The following is a 19,002-nucleotide window of genomic DNA, read 5'->3' as shown; positions in this document are numbered from 1 at the left end:
GCTAATTTGTACTACTGGATATCTGACTGGAGCCACAGATACAGAATCTGTATTGTTCTTACTGAAACACAGCATGGAATTAACATTAAACTTAAATAAAACAAACCTAAATTAAAAATGCCAAATACTACTATGACTTTCTTTTAATTATTTCAGCAGGAATAATTTTCTGGGGCCAAGAACGAGCGAGAGACAAACGGGCTGTTGAATGCCAGTTTGCTGGCGGTGCCCAGCAGTGGTTTGTACCTTCTGTAGCTGGTGTCAGCGCAGTCACGGCGCCGTGGGGCAGCCCCCTGGACTCGGCTGTACGAGGATGTCTTGTCACAGGAGCAGCGAGGGCAAAAACCAAAGGAGGAAAAATCGCTTCCCCTTCAGAAACTAAGAGATACGATGAAACCATTTCTACGATAAAGACAAGGTGTGGTTTTTATTGTAAAAATTTATTTAGCGTAGTCTTGAGGTTATAATAGCGTATACAGCGTTGTACAGTATATACACTCTAGCATATACAGTAGTATGGGGGTGTCTGTGTGTGCATATATACTACAGTGTATAGAGCATTCCAGGCCTGCTGCAGTGTTTGATACTGCCTGATGGCAGAAAGCAGGAGCCTCTGCCTGTTGTGTGTCACTGGCAACATGTTTGGCTGTGTGTGGGGGGGGGCCTAGTGTAGCCTGTAGCTACTGCATGGGGGGTAGAGGGGGGAACCACAAAGGACTGCAAGGCAAGTAGATGATGGAAAGCCCTGGCCAGACTGCAGTGTTTGACACTTAGCGCTCTGCCCTGGAGCCGTTTGGGTTTGTTCTTGAATGAAAGTGCTTGATACTCAACCTCCTCTGCCGCGGCTTGAGAGCGGCTGTGGTTGGAAGCCTGCGTCCTTCTAGCACTTAGTTATAACCGGTGACGTGACAGAGCTAGAGCTTCCTGGGGAAGATGCAGAGGAGCCAGGAGCTATTTGGGGGGCAAGGCCAGCAGTGCTGCACTAGCCCTCTTGCCCCTTTAAGGCAGTATGGAGAGGTTATCTAAACATGGTGGAGCTTTATTGTGAGAGCTCAAACTTCCAGTTATCCCTGAAAACATAAAGAGGAGGAGAAGCCTTCACTGTGGAGGTGCTGCTCTGAGGCTGAGGAGCTGTGCAGGGGAAGGGCCAGGGCCCCTTCCAGACAGGTACAAGGTGGCAGAGATGCTGCTGTGCACATGCTGTGCCCAAGGACTACAGGCTTCAGGTCCAGCCTAGGGGGCAGAGAGGAATGGTGACCTCCTGTAGTTTGCACGTGCTGTTGTTCGGATGTGTAGATATGAAAAAGTTACTGCAGTATAAAAATACCATAGAGCAAGAAATGGGAGAGGTGCCTTAAAAAGAAGCAACCCTGGATTGAGATTAAGAAAGCAGTTACCGAAGGGGGATTCTCAGTTTAACACCTTCTAGTCATCAACTAAAAACAACATAAAATTCAAATCCAAAACAAAGTTTCCACATCTACTCCATTTCTTGTAGTGCATCTCTCATACTTAGCTATAAAGTATTTACAGGGTTTTACTCATTTACACAATATGGCTTTAATATTGTAACACAAAGCATCAAAAAGTCTCAGAGCAAAATTCTTCATAAAACATTCTTTCTAAATATAAAGTTTGGCATCTCATTGATTTGGCTGACAGCGGCAGCAGTGCTCGTTTCCTGCGATTGTGCTTTTTTTTGATTGATGATAGAAGCACAAATTTTGGTCGTTTCCATCAGAGCTTAAACTCTCCTGGAGTCAGAGCTCCCGCCCTCAAAGCCCAGCTCAATACACAAGTGTCGTGAGCCGCAGTTTCACAGACAGTGCCTTGGACCCGTGCGTTTGCCACTAAGGTAAGGAAGAGAAGGCCTTTCTTTCGGAACTTTCATATTAAGACAAGAAAGCAAGTTGTATTTTGTTTTTCTGAAAGTGCAGGTCTTTGGTAACAATAAAATGAGCAAAGAGAGGAAGGAAAGGGGATTTTGCTGGGAGCGTTGTCCAGCCAATTGTCGAGGGGGCAGTCGGGCTGATTGATGGAAGAAAGGGTCGTGTTCTGGTGGGACGTTTCATCATCGAGAATTCAAACGAGGAGCAACCTGCAGAAGAGCGACAAGCTAAAAACGGCCCTGAAGAAGACGCCACAACAGCTGGAGCCGGTCGGTGCTGTTACGGTGCCTGGCTCGGCTCAGGAATGAGCCGTGCGTGGCGCTACGGTAAGCGAAGCCCCCCCTCGAGTCTGAGGTACAGACAGGGGCTGTTCTTGGGATGACCCGCAAGGGCAGAGGAGCCCGTGGCAAAGTCCCCTGTGTGCCCCTTCTGTGACTGCGCTAAAGCTTCTACCTATGTGAGTGACAGGAAAACGGGGTAGGAAGGAGGGCCACAGTGAGACCGCTGCTTCCTTGCGAGCGCCCTGCAAGAGAGCGGCCCGCCCTGGGCAGGAGCAGCCCCTACTCACCACAGTTAGATGGCCGTTCTTGGCTTTGGCTATAAGCAGTTCTGAGCCCGATATAAAGTCAATGATGCCTTCTTTGCCTTGCCCCACTGTAAATTTTATGCTGCAAAGAGAAAGGTGAGAATAGACTGAGCATCTGTGACCATCAACCCACTTTTACCCCTTTGTATAGAAATAGATGCTTTTTATTGATGCTGGGCTGCAGTGAATCTGCTTATTTGTGGAACTGGAGCCCTGGTTGTGGTTTCCTGGAGCTGCAAGGCTAAAGCAGAACCCCTTTTCAGACCAAACCCGAGCAAAGCAGGACAGCGTTGCTCACCTGCCCTGGTTGATGTTGACGTTATTGACTTTGTCCGCCCGCATGGCTGTTTTCGTTAGCGTCTCAATGACGTGGTCGCTCTGAAGCACAACGTCCCCCTGCAAGGGCAAACCCACACACAGTGTTTGCAGTCAGGGCTTTTCACAGACTACATGACAAACTCATAGTAATTAAGAGCGGAAACGCTCTCTGTAGGAGAGGAGAACATGAATGTGGGTGCTGGAGGTGTCTAGGGCCTCTGTCTCACATTCTGCAGCTTGAGCAACTACCCTGGGCCTGGTGTGTTAGCAGTAATGAGGACAAAGGAGCATCTGCGGAATGGAGTGTAAATATGAAAGTAAAAGAAACAGAATTCCAGTTAGAAGAAAGCACAGTGTTAGGTAAAGAAGCCGCTCACTCATAAATCAGCCCCACCACCCCTTTTTGTGCTGTATCTTCTCTCCCCAGCCTGTTAAATTCTCACTAGAGGTAGATGGAGAAATGAAGCAAGTGCCGCTACCTTCTGTTTGTTGTCCTCGCAGTGCACGTGCAGCACGAACAAGTTATCGCTCAGGCTGCTCACAGAGATGCCTGTAACAGAGACGAGCCCTTTGGTGCCCACAATCCCAGGATTCTCACAGGCCTTTTAGAGCCTCTCCCGGGAACGCGGCCCCTGTCAAAGCCCCAGCAGGAAACCCAACTGCTGCAACCTGCCCAGCAGCTCTGTAGGGGGAGAGCAGCAGAGCAATGACATGGCTGCAAGGTGACAAAAATCAGTTAACTACCTCTCAACACGTCAAAATTCTCTACTGCATCCATCAGAAAGAAGGACAGTCCTTATGAACTTGGAAGAGCCAACTCCTCTGTACCAGCAACTAACCCATGACTTCCCCTGTCCCCACAGCAAGATGCTTAATTCTAAACATGGACCTGGATCAGGGCTGTAACTGCTGGGTAGGAACTGGACCCACCTCCCTCGGGAACATGGATTAATTATGGAACACTCTGCTGCTGCAGGGTCTGGTTCTTCACCGTTTCTTGGGGGATTTTACTTAATATCTTGATGCACTGGGTTAGCTGTGCAGCTCGAGCCAGCGCAGCGCCAAGGCAGCCGCCTGTATCGCTCTGCAGGAAGCCCTCAAGGGAGGCTGAGGCTGAGCTGCTCTCGGAAAACATCTTAAATGCTGACAGCTGATGGCTTCCACATTGCCCTGACGCGACTCTGAACACCAACCCGGGCTCTGAAGAGGAACTCCAGCAATGCTGAGAGGTTGCAGATGAAAAAGCCCAGTAATGACTATGCTGCCTCCAAGACAAGGTTTTTTTTCCCACCCTCAACAAGATTTTCCCTCCTTACCCCCTGTATGAAGCCAGCGTCAAATACTGAGGGCTAAATGCCTTTGCAGGGCCCCGGGCAGCTGCTGTGGGTAGCCGTGCAGCTCCCCTGCAGCGGAGCTGGGCACGTGAGTCATGACTGTGGTACAGGGGGACGTTTTTCTGGGGGATTCCCTTTGGAGGGTCCCTCTCTGGAGCATTAGGAATCACAAAACTTGAATTGCTTATTGGAATCAGGTCAAGTCTTGGCCAGAACAAACTCAAATTATTTTTCTTAACTATTTTCCCCTGACCGCAGTCGTTCCTTGGCTGTAATCAAGTCAGCGAGAGCCCGCTCCCCGGTCTCTCACCTGTCAGATTGGCGTAGTCGATCCGCTGCTTGATCTTGGAGTCTTCAACGATGACGACCGCGCTCTGGGTGAGCAGCAGCTGCCGCGCTCTCGCTTTGTACCCTTTCCGGTCATACTTGGTTACAGGCACCGCGTACTGAAAAAGCGGGGCCAGGGCTCAGCAGGGCGCGTGCCGCGATGACAGCAGCCATCCCTGCAGCTTGGAGAGCTCCACGAGGCCCTGACCCCGCTGCTTTGGGAGCTGGGATGGACACGGGCCCCTGAAGGCTGACCTTCATCTAATATTCCTAATGCATTTCAGTTGGCAGTGCAATCTTCTAATAATGATTACAATTCTGCTGAATAATTCTAGGAGCTTAACAACAAAAGTATTAGGACACATATCTCACCTTAATTGCTTCATTTTCTAAAGCCTGAAGGACTTTAGCATTTATCTCCTCAGTTCCTAAATGAAAAGCAAAGAGGAGGTGTCAGAAAGAGCAATGTCTAGGAAGAAAAGAGCAGATGAGTCCCTCTTTCTTCCTGTTCAGATGTGCAACACCTACTCACCAAGCCGAGTGTTGATGAAGAGCCTAGGAACACTCTGAGGATAATTGTCTTTTTTACCCTTAAAAATCTCACTGGCGATCACTTTTTGTTCCAGCTGCAAGGACAAGAGATGTTTGTGTTTTTTTTTTTTTTTTTAGTATGAAAACTTTCTTTAAACAAAAGGAAATGTTTGCCTTAAAGATACATTTAACAATAATCATCTAGTTCTGACACTGTGAATCATACCAGGTACAAAACTGCACAAAATACTCCCTATCCTTTCAATGGCTTCCCTCTTTACAGAGTGGGCTGGCAGCAAAACAGTCTCTCAGGTGCCTCATTTTCTGCCTTTTTTTTGAAACCTCTTTCAAAACCATTCAGCCTAGTTCTGGTTCAAGTTTACAGACCTATTGCAACCATTCTCTGCCATTAACCTGTTAACCATTCAGTTAATGCCTTTCTTCAGGTGAAGAGTCTTTCCAGTGCAGCGACTCTCTTAACCTTTTCCTTACCAAGCCAGCCTGATCCTTCCTGCTACTGGACTTTTTTCCCCTCCTTGTTTCATATTTTTTTCTGAAGCCTTTTAAGCTGGTCAACTTTTTTAGTAAAGTACTAAAGAAAAAAAAACCCATTAGGCCCCTCTGCTGCCATGCAGCACAATCAGGAGAGCTCCCCTCTCTCCTCAACAGTGCCCAGCAGGGTGACTCCCCTGGGCCTGGGAGCTCCTGCTTAGACCATTCGGCACCACAATCCTCGGATCCCGGAGGACCGGCCCTGGGAGAGGGAATCCGCACCCCGAGCTCCTACCAGGCATTTCCTTGGAAGAACGAAGGAAAGGAGCAATTCCCTTTGCCGAGCGAGGGCAAAGGGCCGGCACTGCAGCGTACGCAGCAGCTGAGAGAAGAAATTGGAAATTTGGTGGCTGCAGGGCTGGGTTGCTTCGGGGGGAGAATCCTGCTCTGTTTCCACCTCCAATTTAGCAATGGCAGCTTTTAATTCTGTGCCCTTAATAACAGGCTAATGACACCTAACTCAGTAGCTAATCTACAGTTTTTCATTACGGCTGCTTAGTATTTTGGCTTTCAGAAGCAACATACTTTAGCAATGCAATATTAAAGACAAAAACAGCTTACATATAACTGTTCAAGAAATATCAATATTTAAACTACTCAAAGAATACACTTGGCCCCTACCTGCTGCTTCCACTCGGGGCTGATTCTCTTGCAGTAGCTCCACACCATGTTCTGCATGCAGAGCTGCCGCAGCAGCTGCGAGGCCTGCGGGACAAGTCACAGGGTCAGGGACAATGGCTCCACGTCACAAAGCTAAGCCAAGAGTCTAAGCAAAGACAGAGGGAATCGCAGAAAATATAAGACTGAATTAAACATATTTTACCAACGGACTAAGTTTTGGAAATAAATAATTGGAATTTCATTTCCTACTGTCTTTTAAGAAAGCTTATCCTGCACTATTTCCTCTGCCAATTCAGAATGCAGAATAAAGCCTGGGGAATATTCCCCTTTGCCTGGTTATTCCTTTTCTCACTATGATCAAGCAAACAAGGAACTTTGGATAAGAGAACTGGAGCTTTCCACGATCTTATTTTTCATCAAGTGAAAAAAGCCCTTCTTGTTGGCTGCTGGTTCTGCCTACCTCACAGAGCGACGGAGGAGGAGTTGGCCAAGATTTGTCCAGAACAGTCTTTGGCAAATTACGCTTAAGGTTCATCAGGAAGGAAAAGCGGATATAATCCAGGAAATACTCATTCTCGGGGCAGCGAGGGTAGTTCCGGTAAATAAAACCTTTAATGAACCTGGTGGCAGGGAGGGAAAAAAAGGCAAAAGAAAAGAAAAAGGTTAATCGGCATCTGAGAGGGCTCTCCTAATGCAGTCACCCCTGGGTCCCCAGGGAGCTTTAAGATACAGCGAGGATAAAAGGTGAGTTAACACTTAAGATGGGTTGGGGGCATTAAATGCACTGGGGCAAGTCTTCAAAATTAGCTGGGAGGAAAAAGGAACTGCAATTTGTAAGAACCAGGAACTTGAGTTTCATTAGGGAATCCCAGGACTGGCAAGAGCCAATGGATAACTCGGAGGCGCTGACTGCCAAAAGGGATGTTTTCACAATAATAAAATATGGAAAGCTGCTTTCTAAATTTTCTCTGTTGCCTCTGCTAGCAGGCTAGCCAAAAAGCTTTCCCTGGCTTCAGACAGACACGCTTACTCAAACGGCACAAAATAGCCTGTTTTCAAGTAACAGCCTCCCCCATTTCCTGAGCTTTATTTATTAACAAAAAATGTGTCATGGCTATTGAAAGATTCCAGGCCCTGTTCTTTTAATCATCTTTTTGTTAGACAATAAGTACTCAATGGATGGATTTTTAAATTTTTTTTTTTTTTAAACGCACCTTCTAATCGTCTCTGCTGCCCACTTCTTTTTGGCAGCTTTTCGGCGTCCCAAGGTTCCCCGCCACCAGGCCTGGATGGCTATTGCTAAAAATAATAATAGTAAAAAAAAGATTTTGCACACTAAGCAAGCCCCTTACTACAAATATTGACTCTGTACATGAGTTGAAAATGAAGAGGTATCAAGAAATCGCCTCCAAGAACATAAGCCTTTACAGTGGTATATCGGAAAGAACATAATTTCTTCACTATGTGATACAATGAATAAATAACTAATCTCAATAAAAACCACAATTTTCTTGCGCAGCAAACACAAGTCATCTCTGACCTCTCCTCCAAAATCACTGTGGCCATTTCTAGCTATGCAGGTGTCTACTGCAGTTTCAGTTCTCTCATACCTGAGTGTTTCATGTGCAAGAATTTTTTCCGTCGATAAAAACCTCTCCACGTGGCCTGCATTTTTGTTGCTGAAATGGCAAGAGAAAGAGCAATTAGAAAATGTGGTCAAATATGAGTTTTTTTTTTTTTTTTTTTTTTTTTTTTTTTTTTTTTTAGATAAAGACTTTTTTTTTCCTTCATAAAAAGCACAAGGCAGCCGGCTGTCCGTGAAGCTTCTGTGCTGTGTGTGACTCACCAAGACTTTGCTTCCTTACTTCCAGAGCATCTTCCGTTGCAAACAAAGTCTTGGGAAAACGGATAAAAATCTTTGTTCTAGAAATAGAAATGCAGAATTATGTTTAGCATGCCAGAGAAGTCTGCTTCCTGTCCTCAGCATCCCTTTTGGGACCTCTAATCTTTCCCCCACCCATTAGACAGAGAAGCCTTATTTAAAACCAGTGGCGCTGACTTCCAATAATTCATGTTCCCAAATTAAGAACATAGAGGAACTAACCGTCCCATTTTGTACTCTTCTGGTTTGTAGCCAAGGTGTTTCACCAGCACAGCCACGCCGTCGTGGGGCCGCCCATCCCAGGTGGGCCACGTTTCTGGACAGAGTGATTTGTACCTGTAAATTAGCAGCAGAGAAACATTAGTAGGAGGAAGCCCAGCCCATGCAGTGCTATGGAAGTGCCATCCTCATCCTCCCTTCTCCCTCAAAGAAAGTCTCTGAGGTTCAGGGGCTGCCCCCGTTTGCTGCTCACACCTTGCAGGCCGAGGGAGGGGAGCCAAGGGCTTCATTCCTACCTCTGCAGGAAAACCTCGTACTTCCTCCGGTAGGCGAACCCAGCTCTGCGCACTCGCAGGTTTTCCATCAAGCCCAGGTATTTCACCTGATGTCGGATTAAAACTTCATCAAATCGATCTTGAGAGAGCATGAAAACGGAGGAACGTTACTAACACGCCCCTTCATATGGGGAAGGGGCTGTCAGCTCCTGGTGTTATGTTAATAGATTAGTTTTCACCTCTACCCCATCCTCACTGTGTAAATCTGACACAACTGCCTTGGTGTCCCATGTTCTTCTCCCCACTTTTTAATATACGTTATTTAATGTACCCTTAAACATACGTATTTATGTACACTTTAATATACACTTATTTATTTCCAAATAGATGGTCTCCTTTATGCTCTTTGTGAACAGGAAGAGGAAATGAGGGAGAATAAAGGAGATCATTAAAAGGAAGTGACGCATCTTCGCATTCTTCACCTTAAACACGACCCTAGCCCATCACTTCCCACACGTCTCCTGGTTACTGGTGCTGCCCCTGCCTGCCCGCAAGCCCTGGCATCGGCCCAGAATGAAAAATCTTGCAGGATTTAGTCATCCCAGTGCCTCTCCCTGCCCCACTGGATGGGATCTAGTGGCCTATGCAGCTGCCTTCCAAACCAGGGAGAGGAAGTGGCCCCAAAGCCTTACCAGCCTGTTTGGAGTCGTTAGGTTTCATGCAACGAATGTACGAGGGTTCTTTGGACATCAGGATTTCCATGAGCTTGGAGAGGCTGTTTTTAAACTGAGTTGCTGCCTAGGGAAAAAAGGGAAAACAGGAGAACAGCTGCGTGTGAAGTGGTGCTGGCAGCGGGCACGTGCCCAGGAACAAAGCGCACGGCCTCCCTGCCACGCACACGGGAGGCTTGAGCTCCGATTGCTGCGCTCGGTGGGATTTGATTTTAAAAACATCCAGCTCCCATGTTCTTACCGTTTCAGGTCTCTTCTTGTCCGTCAGCTCTGTCCTGTCAAAGCACTGATTTATGATGGGATTCTCGGAGTTGCACATGGTCTGCAGAGAAAGACATTTTCAGAGATGAAGCATCAGAAGAACATGGATGAAAACTGGGTGTTTTGCTTGTTTGTGGTTGTTTTAACAGGCACCTCAACTTTCCTTTTCATGGTGCAGTCCCTGTGAGTGCACATTCTCCAGACAGAGTCTAAAAGCAGGATTTCCCTCCGCTGCCGTCCCATTTTGCACCCAACTGATCCAAAACACAGTGAAACAAGCATTCCTATCCACACTCACCTCCTTCAGGTTCCGAAAGAGAAGGTCGTTGTTTTTATCTAGAAAACCTAGGTGAGAAAAGGAGAAAAAAGAGCTCAGGCTACCCCTGCTGTCCCATAGGAACTTAACAAGACAGGAATTTAACATGAGAGATTCATGCAGCTAATCAACTGACATGTGGAGGTGTTCTATGCCCACACTGATCTTTGTTATCTAGCAATGTTTTAATGAAAAGGAGAGGAGATGGGAGAGGAAGGGAGAGGCAGCCCGTTCGGTGTCCGCGCTTGCCTGCGACGCTGTAGGTGACCTCGCCGGCGTAGTGCAGGAGCCGGAATTCCTCCCTGCCCAGGGACTTGCGGGTCTTCTGGTCTGCGAGCTTGTGCCTGGCGAGAAAACAGGGAGGCTTCGTGAGCTGCGCGTGGCGGGACCTGGCCCCAAAGCCACTGTGCTCTCTGAGCCCTGAGTGAGACTGTATGAACTCAAGGGGAGGGAAAAGACATATCACAATTGTTCATCTTCAGCACTGGAAATAAAGAAGTCAGTCTCCAACTAGCCTGTCGGCTCCCATTCACAAAAATCTGTTTACCTTTATTTCAAATAAAGGAAATTTCAGCTTCCTGGCAGCAAGCTGGCACACTCCCGAGACTCGGATAAGAGCAAAGCAGTGTTTGATAGGAAGAGACAGGACATTTGGAGCTGCAATGTGTTAATAATCACTCGAAACTGAAGCAGTCTTGAGAGCTACAAACACGGAATTCACACCAATTACACCAGAGAGATGGCAATATGGGTAGTTTAACCAAGTCAAAGAGAAGATTATCTGGGAAGCAGACACACACAGTGGGGAATGAGTGCGATATTAAACTCCAAGGCACAGCAATTTCAAAAATACCAGCACTACTTAAATCACTCTAATGCCTATATTCCTCTGAACACTTTTATAAAAGAGCAGAATTCTGCTCCATGCTCTAGTTATTCCCTCACTAGACTTGAGTCATCTTTCCCCAGGAAGCCATCAAATGCTGAGGAATGATCTGCCCTAAGAGTCTGAAGCAGCAGAGGAGAAGCAGAGTTCATCACACCTACAGCATTAGGCCAGATCTTAGAGCAGCCAAGAAACTGCAAGCCTGCAAATTCCTTGGACACATTAGCATAGGGATGCCAGGAAGAGATAAGCAAAGAAGGCAGAAAGTAAGGAATGTTTTATTGTTCCTATTGTATTTTGAAGGTTAGCCTTCAAAAGAGCAAGGCAGTCGATATCAATAGCTCTGTCACACACTTGGATCTTGCTCGTGTGACTGTTGTCAGCTATGGAAACACTCACGTGAGAAAATGAGGATGATTCTTCACGGTTTCCTCAAGCTTCTCCAAGAATGTCATATCTGTGGCATCCCCAGGTCTCAGGCACTCTTCATCCTAAAAAGAAGTTGGCAAACACGTGCACTCCAGCACTGGCTTCTTTGCATGCTTGTCAGCACAGAGGCCACCTCTAATTCTCACTGAAACACCACCTTCATTTGAATCTTTGGCCTTGCAACGGCGAGGCTTCACTTCACTTAGTTCAACAAATGAGAACTGTTGAGCTGAGAAGGAGAATTCCTTCTAGACTGCCTGGACTGGAAGCTTCTTTCCCGAGAGCAGGAAAAGATGGATGCACTGACTTTTGATGGTGTCACTGGTCTGTGCACTAGTGCTCTGCCCTCCAGCATGAACAATCTTTACGTAAGCGTTAATCTTTTCTTCCTACGTTATTTTCTCCTTGCTTTCCGCCATGCTGCCTCAAGATTTGCATTTGAAAAGGTGCTGTCAACTCACCAAAATTGAAATGATGCCTTTGAATTTCTCTTCCACCAAATCGCAAATGATTTTGTTGTTGAAGTACTGAACTGGTTCCCACTGCAAAGGTAAGAAATCTCACTTGAATGACAACAATTCTAGACTGCCAAAAAAACTCCATGCAAAATTCAGTATATTTCAGACAACACATAATTTAAGTAGTCCTTCTGTCAGATTTGATACCTTAAGTTTTTTCATTCCTAACATTTATTTTCTTAATGTTCCCATTAAGAGCACTCCCTCCCTTTCTATCAAAGCATACAATGGCATTACTTCCAGACGTTTCACCCACTGATACCAACACAGTTGAAAAAGAAAGGAAAAGCTCCTTGAGCTTTTAGTTTGGAGACCCTTGTTATTAGCAGCTCCATTTCTAATCATCTGTCTTGTGGCTCACAGGAGTGATACAAAGGAGAGAGAGGAAGTGTGGTGATGCTGGCTCTTACCGCTATGCCCTCTGACTCGTATTCCTCTTGTTCTGACTTTAAAGTGAGCTCTATGAAGAGCTGTTGCAATTTTTCATTACAATAATTAATACAAAATTGCTCAAAGCTGCAGACAAAGAAAAAAAACACAGAGAAAAATAATCACTAACACTGTGCTGCATGTAGCATAACCTGTAATCAGTTGACAGCAGCATGAATACATCTATGCTTAAATCAAGAGACATATAAGAGGTTTAGTGAATTTATAATGTTATTACATTTATTATTTAGTGAATCTCATGAAAGTTCCAGAAGGAATGAAAAATAAACATGAGAAGTGACACAGAGGAAGACAAAAACTTTTAAGAAAGACCCACAAATAGCATAAATAGTAGTGTCTGGGTTCCTTGCTATCTCTCAGAGTTTGTTCCACACTGACATAATCTCTTAAGTTGTTCAATAATTGTATTTTCCCATTTACACTTCCACAAAAAGAAAGCACAGCAACAATCATAACAGTACTACAGATCTATACAAAAGCATGCTTTAAGATATTAGATGAATATGCCCCCAAGAGACAACAGTCTCTTTAAATACCAGAGTGATAAATAATTATACAGCTAATATTTAGCATTTACATCTCAGGTATTAGAAGCTCCTACTTAGAAATGTGGAACTTAGGTCTTTCAGCTGCCTTACGATGATCAGTTTTCAGCTGACTTCCTCAAGTAGAATCATCATCTCTTTCTCTCTTACTAAGAAGTACCAGACATGGAAAATGTCTTATTTTGCATTGGAGAAAAACACTGTGAGCACTAAGTCATGCACGGCTTACTCAAAACTCCAAAAGACTGATGGAAACTAACCTGTTGTGCTGGAAAACTTCAAATCCATAGATATCAAGCAACCCTAGAACTGTGGTACTTCTCCAGCCTGGAAATTCTCCCTCCTACCACAGGGGAAAAAAAAATGTTCATATATAGTCATGCTATGATGCCTCAGTGATCTTCCCCATTTAATTATTTACTCCTTACCCTCCTCTTAGTGGAATAAAAATTTGTTTGGAAACTACTGTGTGTATGCATGGTACTGCGGCACTTAACTGGGCATTTCTCTGCTTGGCAGCTACAAGGTTTGAAAAACCCTTGACACTTGGTTGTATGCCAGGAAAATAAATAAATAAATAAAAAGAAGAATAGGTTCATTTACCTTATAAGCAAGAGATTTGTTAACCTTGTTCACAAGCCAGGAGAAAGTGCGTCCATATATTGCCTTAGCAAGAGCATCCCTGGCATAGGCTGCCTGCTCCAGGTTCAGAGGACTGATTAACTGTACGCAGAAAGAGAAGAAAAAAATAAATAAATAAAAGCCCTTCAGCAGCCATTCCAGTGAGAGATTAAGTTTCCCTAGTTCATTGTTAATAAACAGCCACTTAAGAGCATCCTGTCTGGGCTCAGCTCATATCACTGTCTCCCAGGCACGCTGGCTGAGTCACCACCGGGTTAGATGGGACTTGCACTGACAACCTCCTTTGAGAAGTGTGAGAAATGAAGTGGGCCACTGCACACGGGAGCTGGTGGCTGCTCCTTGCAGCCCCCCGAGCCCCCGGAGCATCTTCTTACCTCCTCTCCTTTTGCTATGATCTTCTTGTGGATCAATGAGTCTCGAAGGACAGAGCCCTCAACTGCTAGAAGCTGCAAAGCAGGGAAAAATGAACTCTATTAAAAAAAACCAATACTACGTCTTGTTCACAAAACTACGATGCAGTGACACCATCTTCTACTCCCCATTTAAACTGGCAAGACTTTCATGTCAATCCTTCCTTTCCTCCCTCCCAACAACTCCCTTCCCAGTGATATGATCTAACAAAAATACCACTACCCAGGCTTGGCTATTCCTGCCCAAAGAACTGACTGAGCAGAACCACGAGGGCTCTTCTTTCTTCAAGTCCTCTCCAGAGAAAGACCATTCCTGCCCCCATTTTAAAAGGCAAAATCTCAGTCAGTGGTGGATTGAGTAGTAAATAGAGGAACTGTTATTTAAGAAGAGTTTTAATGTTAATGTTTGCACTGTATTTAGGTCAAGTAAGAGTAATTTTGCCACAGAAGGCCTAAAGTATATTCCAAAATGAAAAAAAAAAAAAAGGTATCAAATTCAAAATATGGAAAATCTCTCTAATGCATTTTTTATGTTGCATCTCTAATAGATGATACTTACCCTAGCCAGATATTTAATCTGATTCTCTGTAGTGACCTGAGCATTTCCTTGCTCATCAGCAGCAAACTGCACATTCCCCAGATGCAGAACACTAGCCACAATGCTCAGCAAATCCTAGGAGGAAACCAACAAGGAGAAATCAGCATTGTGAGTCAGAAACAAGTACAGAAAGAAAGCAAACCTACCAAAGGCAGGGAGAATTGTGTGTTAATTGTCCTAGTTATCAGGCCATACATTTCATTTCAGGATTTTGCAGGGAATGCATTCATTGCAAAGGCTGCTCTTGGTCAGAAATAACAAATTGAAGCAGGAAATTTCCTGCTATTTTTAAGGGCAGGGAGTACAGCTTTGCCATCAGACATGTCTTACCTCCACCTCATTGTCATTGAAGCTGATAATGGTCAAAGCCCTTCGCACAATCTTCCAATCATTTTTATCACTTATGGAACTGACCCTTGCACACTGACCCTAAAAAACAGTGTTAGAAAAAATATATATATTGTTAGAGATAGATTGCTTCTGCTGAATGCATTTCTGCCATAAGCTTCTTTTTATAGCAGAATCACCTCAGGTATTTTTGAAGTGAGGGAAGGAACCTATAAAGTCAACTGAGAATATATTTGTCCTGTAATATAAAGCCAATGATGGTTACAAGTTAATGCCAACCTTTACTAGGTAGTGGTACTGCTGGGGGTTCTTTTCGAGGCCCAGCCTTCGCAGCAAGTCCTCCTCCCCTCCTTCTAGCAGCTGGTAGAAAATGTGGAAATTCCTCTCTCCGTGGTTCTGGTGCACAACGCGAGACTTTTCCAGGAGGTAGTTCAAGATGTGGCCCCCAACAGGTGCCCCCTAAATCAAACCAGATAAATTGGAATAGATCAGAGAGGGGAAAATCTCTAGACAAAAATGATATAAAATGACAACCTACAAAATCAAGAAGAAAACTGTTATTTTATATCACAATCTCTCTCATACAGAAAATACACAGTGGTAATTTGACTTCTGAAGTGCATGCAAAATGAGATATAAAATGAAAATACAACACCATTATAGATATAATTGCTACAGCACATATTGAATACTTTCACTTTTATGTTCCCCCTTTCAGAAGGGATTTCACATAAAAGCAGCAAAAAGAAAATGAGCGTGGAAGGATTACATATTGTGTTTTGAAAAGGAAAAGGTGTTCTAAAACTCCTCTGCATTCAAATTTTGCCAGACATAGGTGCTAATGATGCAGTCTGCAGAGGAATGCAAACCAACAGCTCCAAGCAGGCATCAGTACAAGCAAGCAGAGACAAGAGAGTCCTGCTATGACTGGGACCAATTCTGAAGTATAAAAAAGATTTCAAGTTACCCTGTAATCAAACTGCACGTCCATGTATTTTCCAAATCGGCTGGAGTTATCATTCCGAAGGGTTTTTGCATTTCCAAAGGCCTGAAGTGAGGATGTATTAAGAGAGAGAAAAACAAAACAAAACAAAAAAGAATTATAAACACTTTGGTGAGGCTGCCAGGTGCCTAAGTGGGGCAATTAAACCCAATTTCTCATTTTTGCAAGGGGAACCGAGAAGGAAACATGGAACTTCCCAAATGCTAGTGTTGATGTTTATACTCGAGTGTTGCAGAAGCTTCTGCAAACACTTCCAGCCCTTGCAGAGAGTTTATTTTAATGCCATTTCAGTGCTGACAGCACATGTCACATGTGAGAGCCTCAAAGCTTCCTCCTTCATCACAGCTGCTGGCGCACAGAAAGCCAAGCTCTGCTCGCAGAGGCCCTGGGCCTACCGGGCTTCCTCCTCTTCCTGGGAAGGCACCCGGGGAGTTGTGTCCTTGCTCCCAACACCAATGTGAATAAAGAGCAGAAAGAGGAAAAGCAACGACCAAGGCAGCTTGGGACTGGACACTAGAGGACACCACAGCACTAGAGAACGTGGCCATAAACGTGTTTACCAAAGGGCAAAGCCGCCCTTGGCAGACGTGTCCCTGTCTGGCCTTCAGGCTCACACAGCCCACCAGGGCTCTTCCCACTTCACTCGGTGCTCCCGTTGGGCACGAAATGACTATGGGAATTTGGCAGCAGCTGCCTTGGCTCAGGAGGTGCCAGGGCTTCCCCATTACGAGCAACCTGCCCGTGTGCAGCAACCCGGTGCTCCCAAGCCACGCTTGCCACGGTGCATGTGCAGCTCGGTCACGCTGGACATGCTGGGGGGGTCCAGCTGCCTCCACCCTCGGGCAGGAAACACGGGCACCCCTGGGTGCCTTGGTGCCCGGCGGCTCTGCCTTACCTCGAGCACGGGGTTGGATTGCAGCAGACGATCCTTCACCGTCTCCACCTGCTCGCTGGCCGGGCAGGTCACGGCATAATACTGCAGGATCTTCTTGGTGGCCTCGGTCTTGCCAGCTCCGCTCTCCCCGGATATCAGGATGCACTGGTCCTTCCTCTCCATACGCAGCGAGCGATACGAGTTGTCCGCGATGGCATAACTAGGGAGTGAGGACAACCAGGCGTTGGTTCCTTCCCACAGCTGCAGGGCAGAGGCTCCTCAGCTAAGGCCATCCCACCCTCTAAACCCTTAGCAGGGAGAGCTCAGAGAGAGCTGTACATCCACGGGCTGGGTTGGAGCCACACAGGTGACAACAAGGGAGATCCCTGGGGACACCGAGATCTCCATACACGTCCTTACCACCAGGCCAAGATCCTGTAGGCTGATAATGTAAATCCATGAAATTTACTACCTGCCCTTTATGGAAAAGGCTTTCATGCTATTAAAATCATCTGGCAGGGGATGTTCAAGGCTATAAAAGGGAAAGAGCAGAGCTATTTGCTCTCTCTGACCATTTCCATGTACTCAGACGAGTAGAGTTTCTGCAGAAAAAGCCTCAATGGTGCAGATAAACTTACTTTTCTAAATAAACACTATCCCTCAGTATTGTTCTCCATAGGAGGAAAACATTTTACATTCAGGCAGCTTGTTTTCCACGGAGCTTTACTCTAGCTTGTCCTTTAAGCGCCTGCACTCTCGGAAAGTCTTTGCTGTGAAAGTCTTTGCTATGTGGGTGGCTACTACAGCGTTACTCCCGCGTGGCCCAACCTCCTGCAGCTCCCCTGGGATTGCAGGAAGGTTTGGATTGAGCCAGCACAGACGGATAAGCAGCCTAGAGGCTACACAAATCACCAGCCAATGTGGACCAAACGCAACCCAAACCAGCCAACGCTTCCCCTGTGCTGCTATCCCTCAACCCAGGCCCTAGAATTTGCCTTTTCTTCCCCACTTCCCTTTTTCTCTTTTCCTCTCTGGGGCCAGCCAAGCAGTCTGGCAGCAGGAACCTCACGCACACATTTTTACAACAGTGGAGAAGAGCAGGTTGAGTGTGACAAGGGTGACAACTGCTTAACGGAGGGACAGGGGAAGAGAAGGACCAGATACAAGAGAAGTGGAAAAGGGAAAAGAGGAGCAGGCGCCTTCAAAGTGCAGCCACACAAGATGACCTCAATAGCCATATTTTTAGCTGTCTCACATGTGATTATCAAGCACATATCCTGTCCTCATATACTTGGCAACCTTTTAGTAATTATTGGGCTTTCTCTTGTTTTTCACTCTCATGCTGTGAAATTAATTAAAAATGATAACGTCAAAATAGCAGCCATGGTCTTCTCAAGTCTATTAATACTTGGTGCTAAGGCAACACGGCCGAGCTACCTAGCAACACAACTGCACACTTGCCCCAGTGAATCTGTCACACCACCTTCCCATCCAAATTCTGCCTCTGCATTACTTTGAGAGCCAACCAGCCAAATAAATATAAATTTCATTTACATTTTAAGGCCTGCCTCTAGGCTGCGTGCCTTTGTGGAGAGGTTTTGTAATACTTTTAAGGAGAAAACTGGCAGTCATGCAAGCCTACTTTGTACAGAATTCCACTTATTTAGAGATATTTGCCGGCCCATTTGTACTCATCATCTCTGAACCCCACAGCAGGCTATAAATAGGGCAGGATGTGACAGATCACTCTGGGAAGTAGGCTCTGTTTTGAGCCCAATGGGATGGCTTTTTTCCTTTGAATGGCTACATGTGACGCACTTCCCAAAAACCCCGCACTCAGGCCTAGGCTTGAACTGCTTGGCCACTGCAATAGCAACACTGAAGCATTTTGGCTTTCCAGAATCCAGCTGGGGAAAGAGAAAGAGGGAAAAACCTACCTGAAATGTTGGAAAGAGACAGAGGAACTCCGAGTATAACACTATGGAGCATTTCACTGCTTCCAAAAGTACTTTGAAGAGCATAAATAAGCAAGTATGAAACTTTAAAAAAGGAGCAGTAACAAGAGGTGACAAAAACACTGACTTTTGCTTCTCAGATGGAGCAGCACTGGTATCTGGTACCCTGTGCTCAAGGGTTTACTTAGGAGTTGCACATTTTATATTTTTTATGGAACAAACTGAAACGCTAGAGGATTGCATTGGAACTTTAAGTGTCCAGGCGGTCCCGAGCAGCGGTGGCTCCCTCCCTCCCTGGCTTGTGGTGTGTTTTGCTTATGCTCCTGGGTTATGTGCCAGCAATAAGAAACAATCCAAGCAGTTCACTTAAAAGTAATATCATTTGGTCTTCCAAGACCTCTTAAGAGGAGAGAGACAGAGAGAGAGACAGAGAGAGAGACAGAGAGAGAGACAGAGAGAGAGACAGAGAGAGAGACAGAGAGAGAGACAGAGAGAGAGACAG

At 45.7% G+C, this 19,002-nt stretch overlaps 1 protein-coding gene across 1 annotated transcript in view; it reads right to left on the bottom strand.

Annotated features, from left to right (window-relative positions):
- Window positions 1–544: 544 nt before the first annotated feature.
- The window catches only part of MYO1C (myosin IC), a 26,901-nt gene continuing 8,443 nt past the window's right edge, over window positions 545–19,002 (bottom strand). Inside the window, exons 4-32 of the mRNA XM_026047849.1 lie at window positions 16,567–16,765; window positions 15,636–15,716; window positions 14,948–15,127; window positions 14,651–14,749; window positions 14,282–14,395; window positions 13,687–13,758; window positions 13,274–13,393; window positions 12,931–13,013; window positions 12,086–12,191; window positions 11,619–11,699; window positions 11,128–11,219; window positions 10,092–10,186; window positions 9,825–9,871; window positions 9,507–9,587; window positions 9,227–9,332; window positions 8,556–8,673; window positions 8,263–8,376; window positions 8,005–8,081; window positions 7,769–7,837; window positions 7,373–7,457; window positions 6,619–6,778; window positions 6,159–6,242; window positions 4,987–5,080; window positions 4,827–4,882; window positions 4,438–4,573; window positions 3,273–3,343; window positions 2,774–2,871; window positions 2,458–2,557; window positions 545–2,098 (exon numbers count right to left, since the gene is read on the bottom strand). Coding sequence (XP_025903634.1) covers window positions 2,072–2,098; window positions 2,458–2,557; window positions 2,774–2,871; window positions 3,273–3,343; window positions 4,438–4,573; window positions 4,827–4,882; window positions 4,987–5,080; window positions 6,159–6,242; window positions 6,619–6,778; window positions 7,373–7,457; window positions 7,769–7,837; window positions 8,005–8,081; window positions 8,263–8,376; window positions 8,556–8,673; window positions 9,227–9,332; window positions 9,507–9,587; window positions 9,825–9,871; window positions 10,092–10,186; window positions 11,128–11,219; window positions 11,619–11,699; window positions 12,086–12,191; window positions 12,931–13,013; window positions 13,274–13,393; window positions 13,687–13,758; window positions 14,282–14,395; window positions 14,651–14,749; window positions 14,948–15,127; window positions 15,636–15,716; window positions 16,567–16,765 — 2,845 coding nt within the window. The 3' untranslated portion in view covers window positions 545–2,071. The remainder of the gene's footprint in view (window positions 2,099–2,457; window positions 2,558–2,773; window positions 2,872–3,272; window positions 3,344–4,437; window positions 4,574–4,826; window positions 4,883–4,986; window positions 5,081–6,158; window positions 6,243–6,618; window positions 6,779–7,372; window positions 7,458–7,768; window positions 7,838–8,004; window positions 8,082–8,262; window positions 8,377–8,555; window positions 8,674–9,226; window positions 9,333–9,506; window positions 9,588–9,824; window positions 9,872–10,091; window positions 10,187–11,127; window positions 11,220–11,618; window positions 11,700–12,085; window positions 12,192–12,930; window positions 13,014–13,273; window positions 13,394–13,686; window positions 13,759–14,281; window positions 14,396–14,650; window positions 14,750–14,947; window positions 15,128–15,635; window positions 15,717–16,566; window positions 16,766–19,002) is intronic.

This window comes from Nothoprocta perdicaria, unplaced genomic scaffold (genome assembly GCF_003342845.1).
Source record: "Nothoprocta perdicaria isolate Ctin4 unplaced genomic scaffold, notPer1 scaffold_50, whole genome shotgun sequence".
Lineage (NCBI taxonomy): Eukaryota > Metazoa > Chordata > Aves > Tinamiformes > Tinamidae > Nothoprocta > Nothoprocta perdicaria.
Note: the sequence above shows the minus strand (reverse complement) of the source record. Positions and strands in the feature narration are given on the sequence as shown.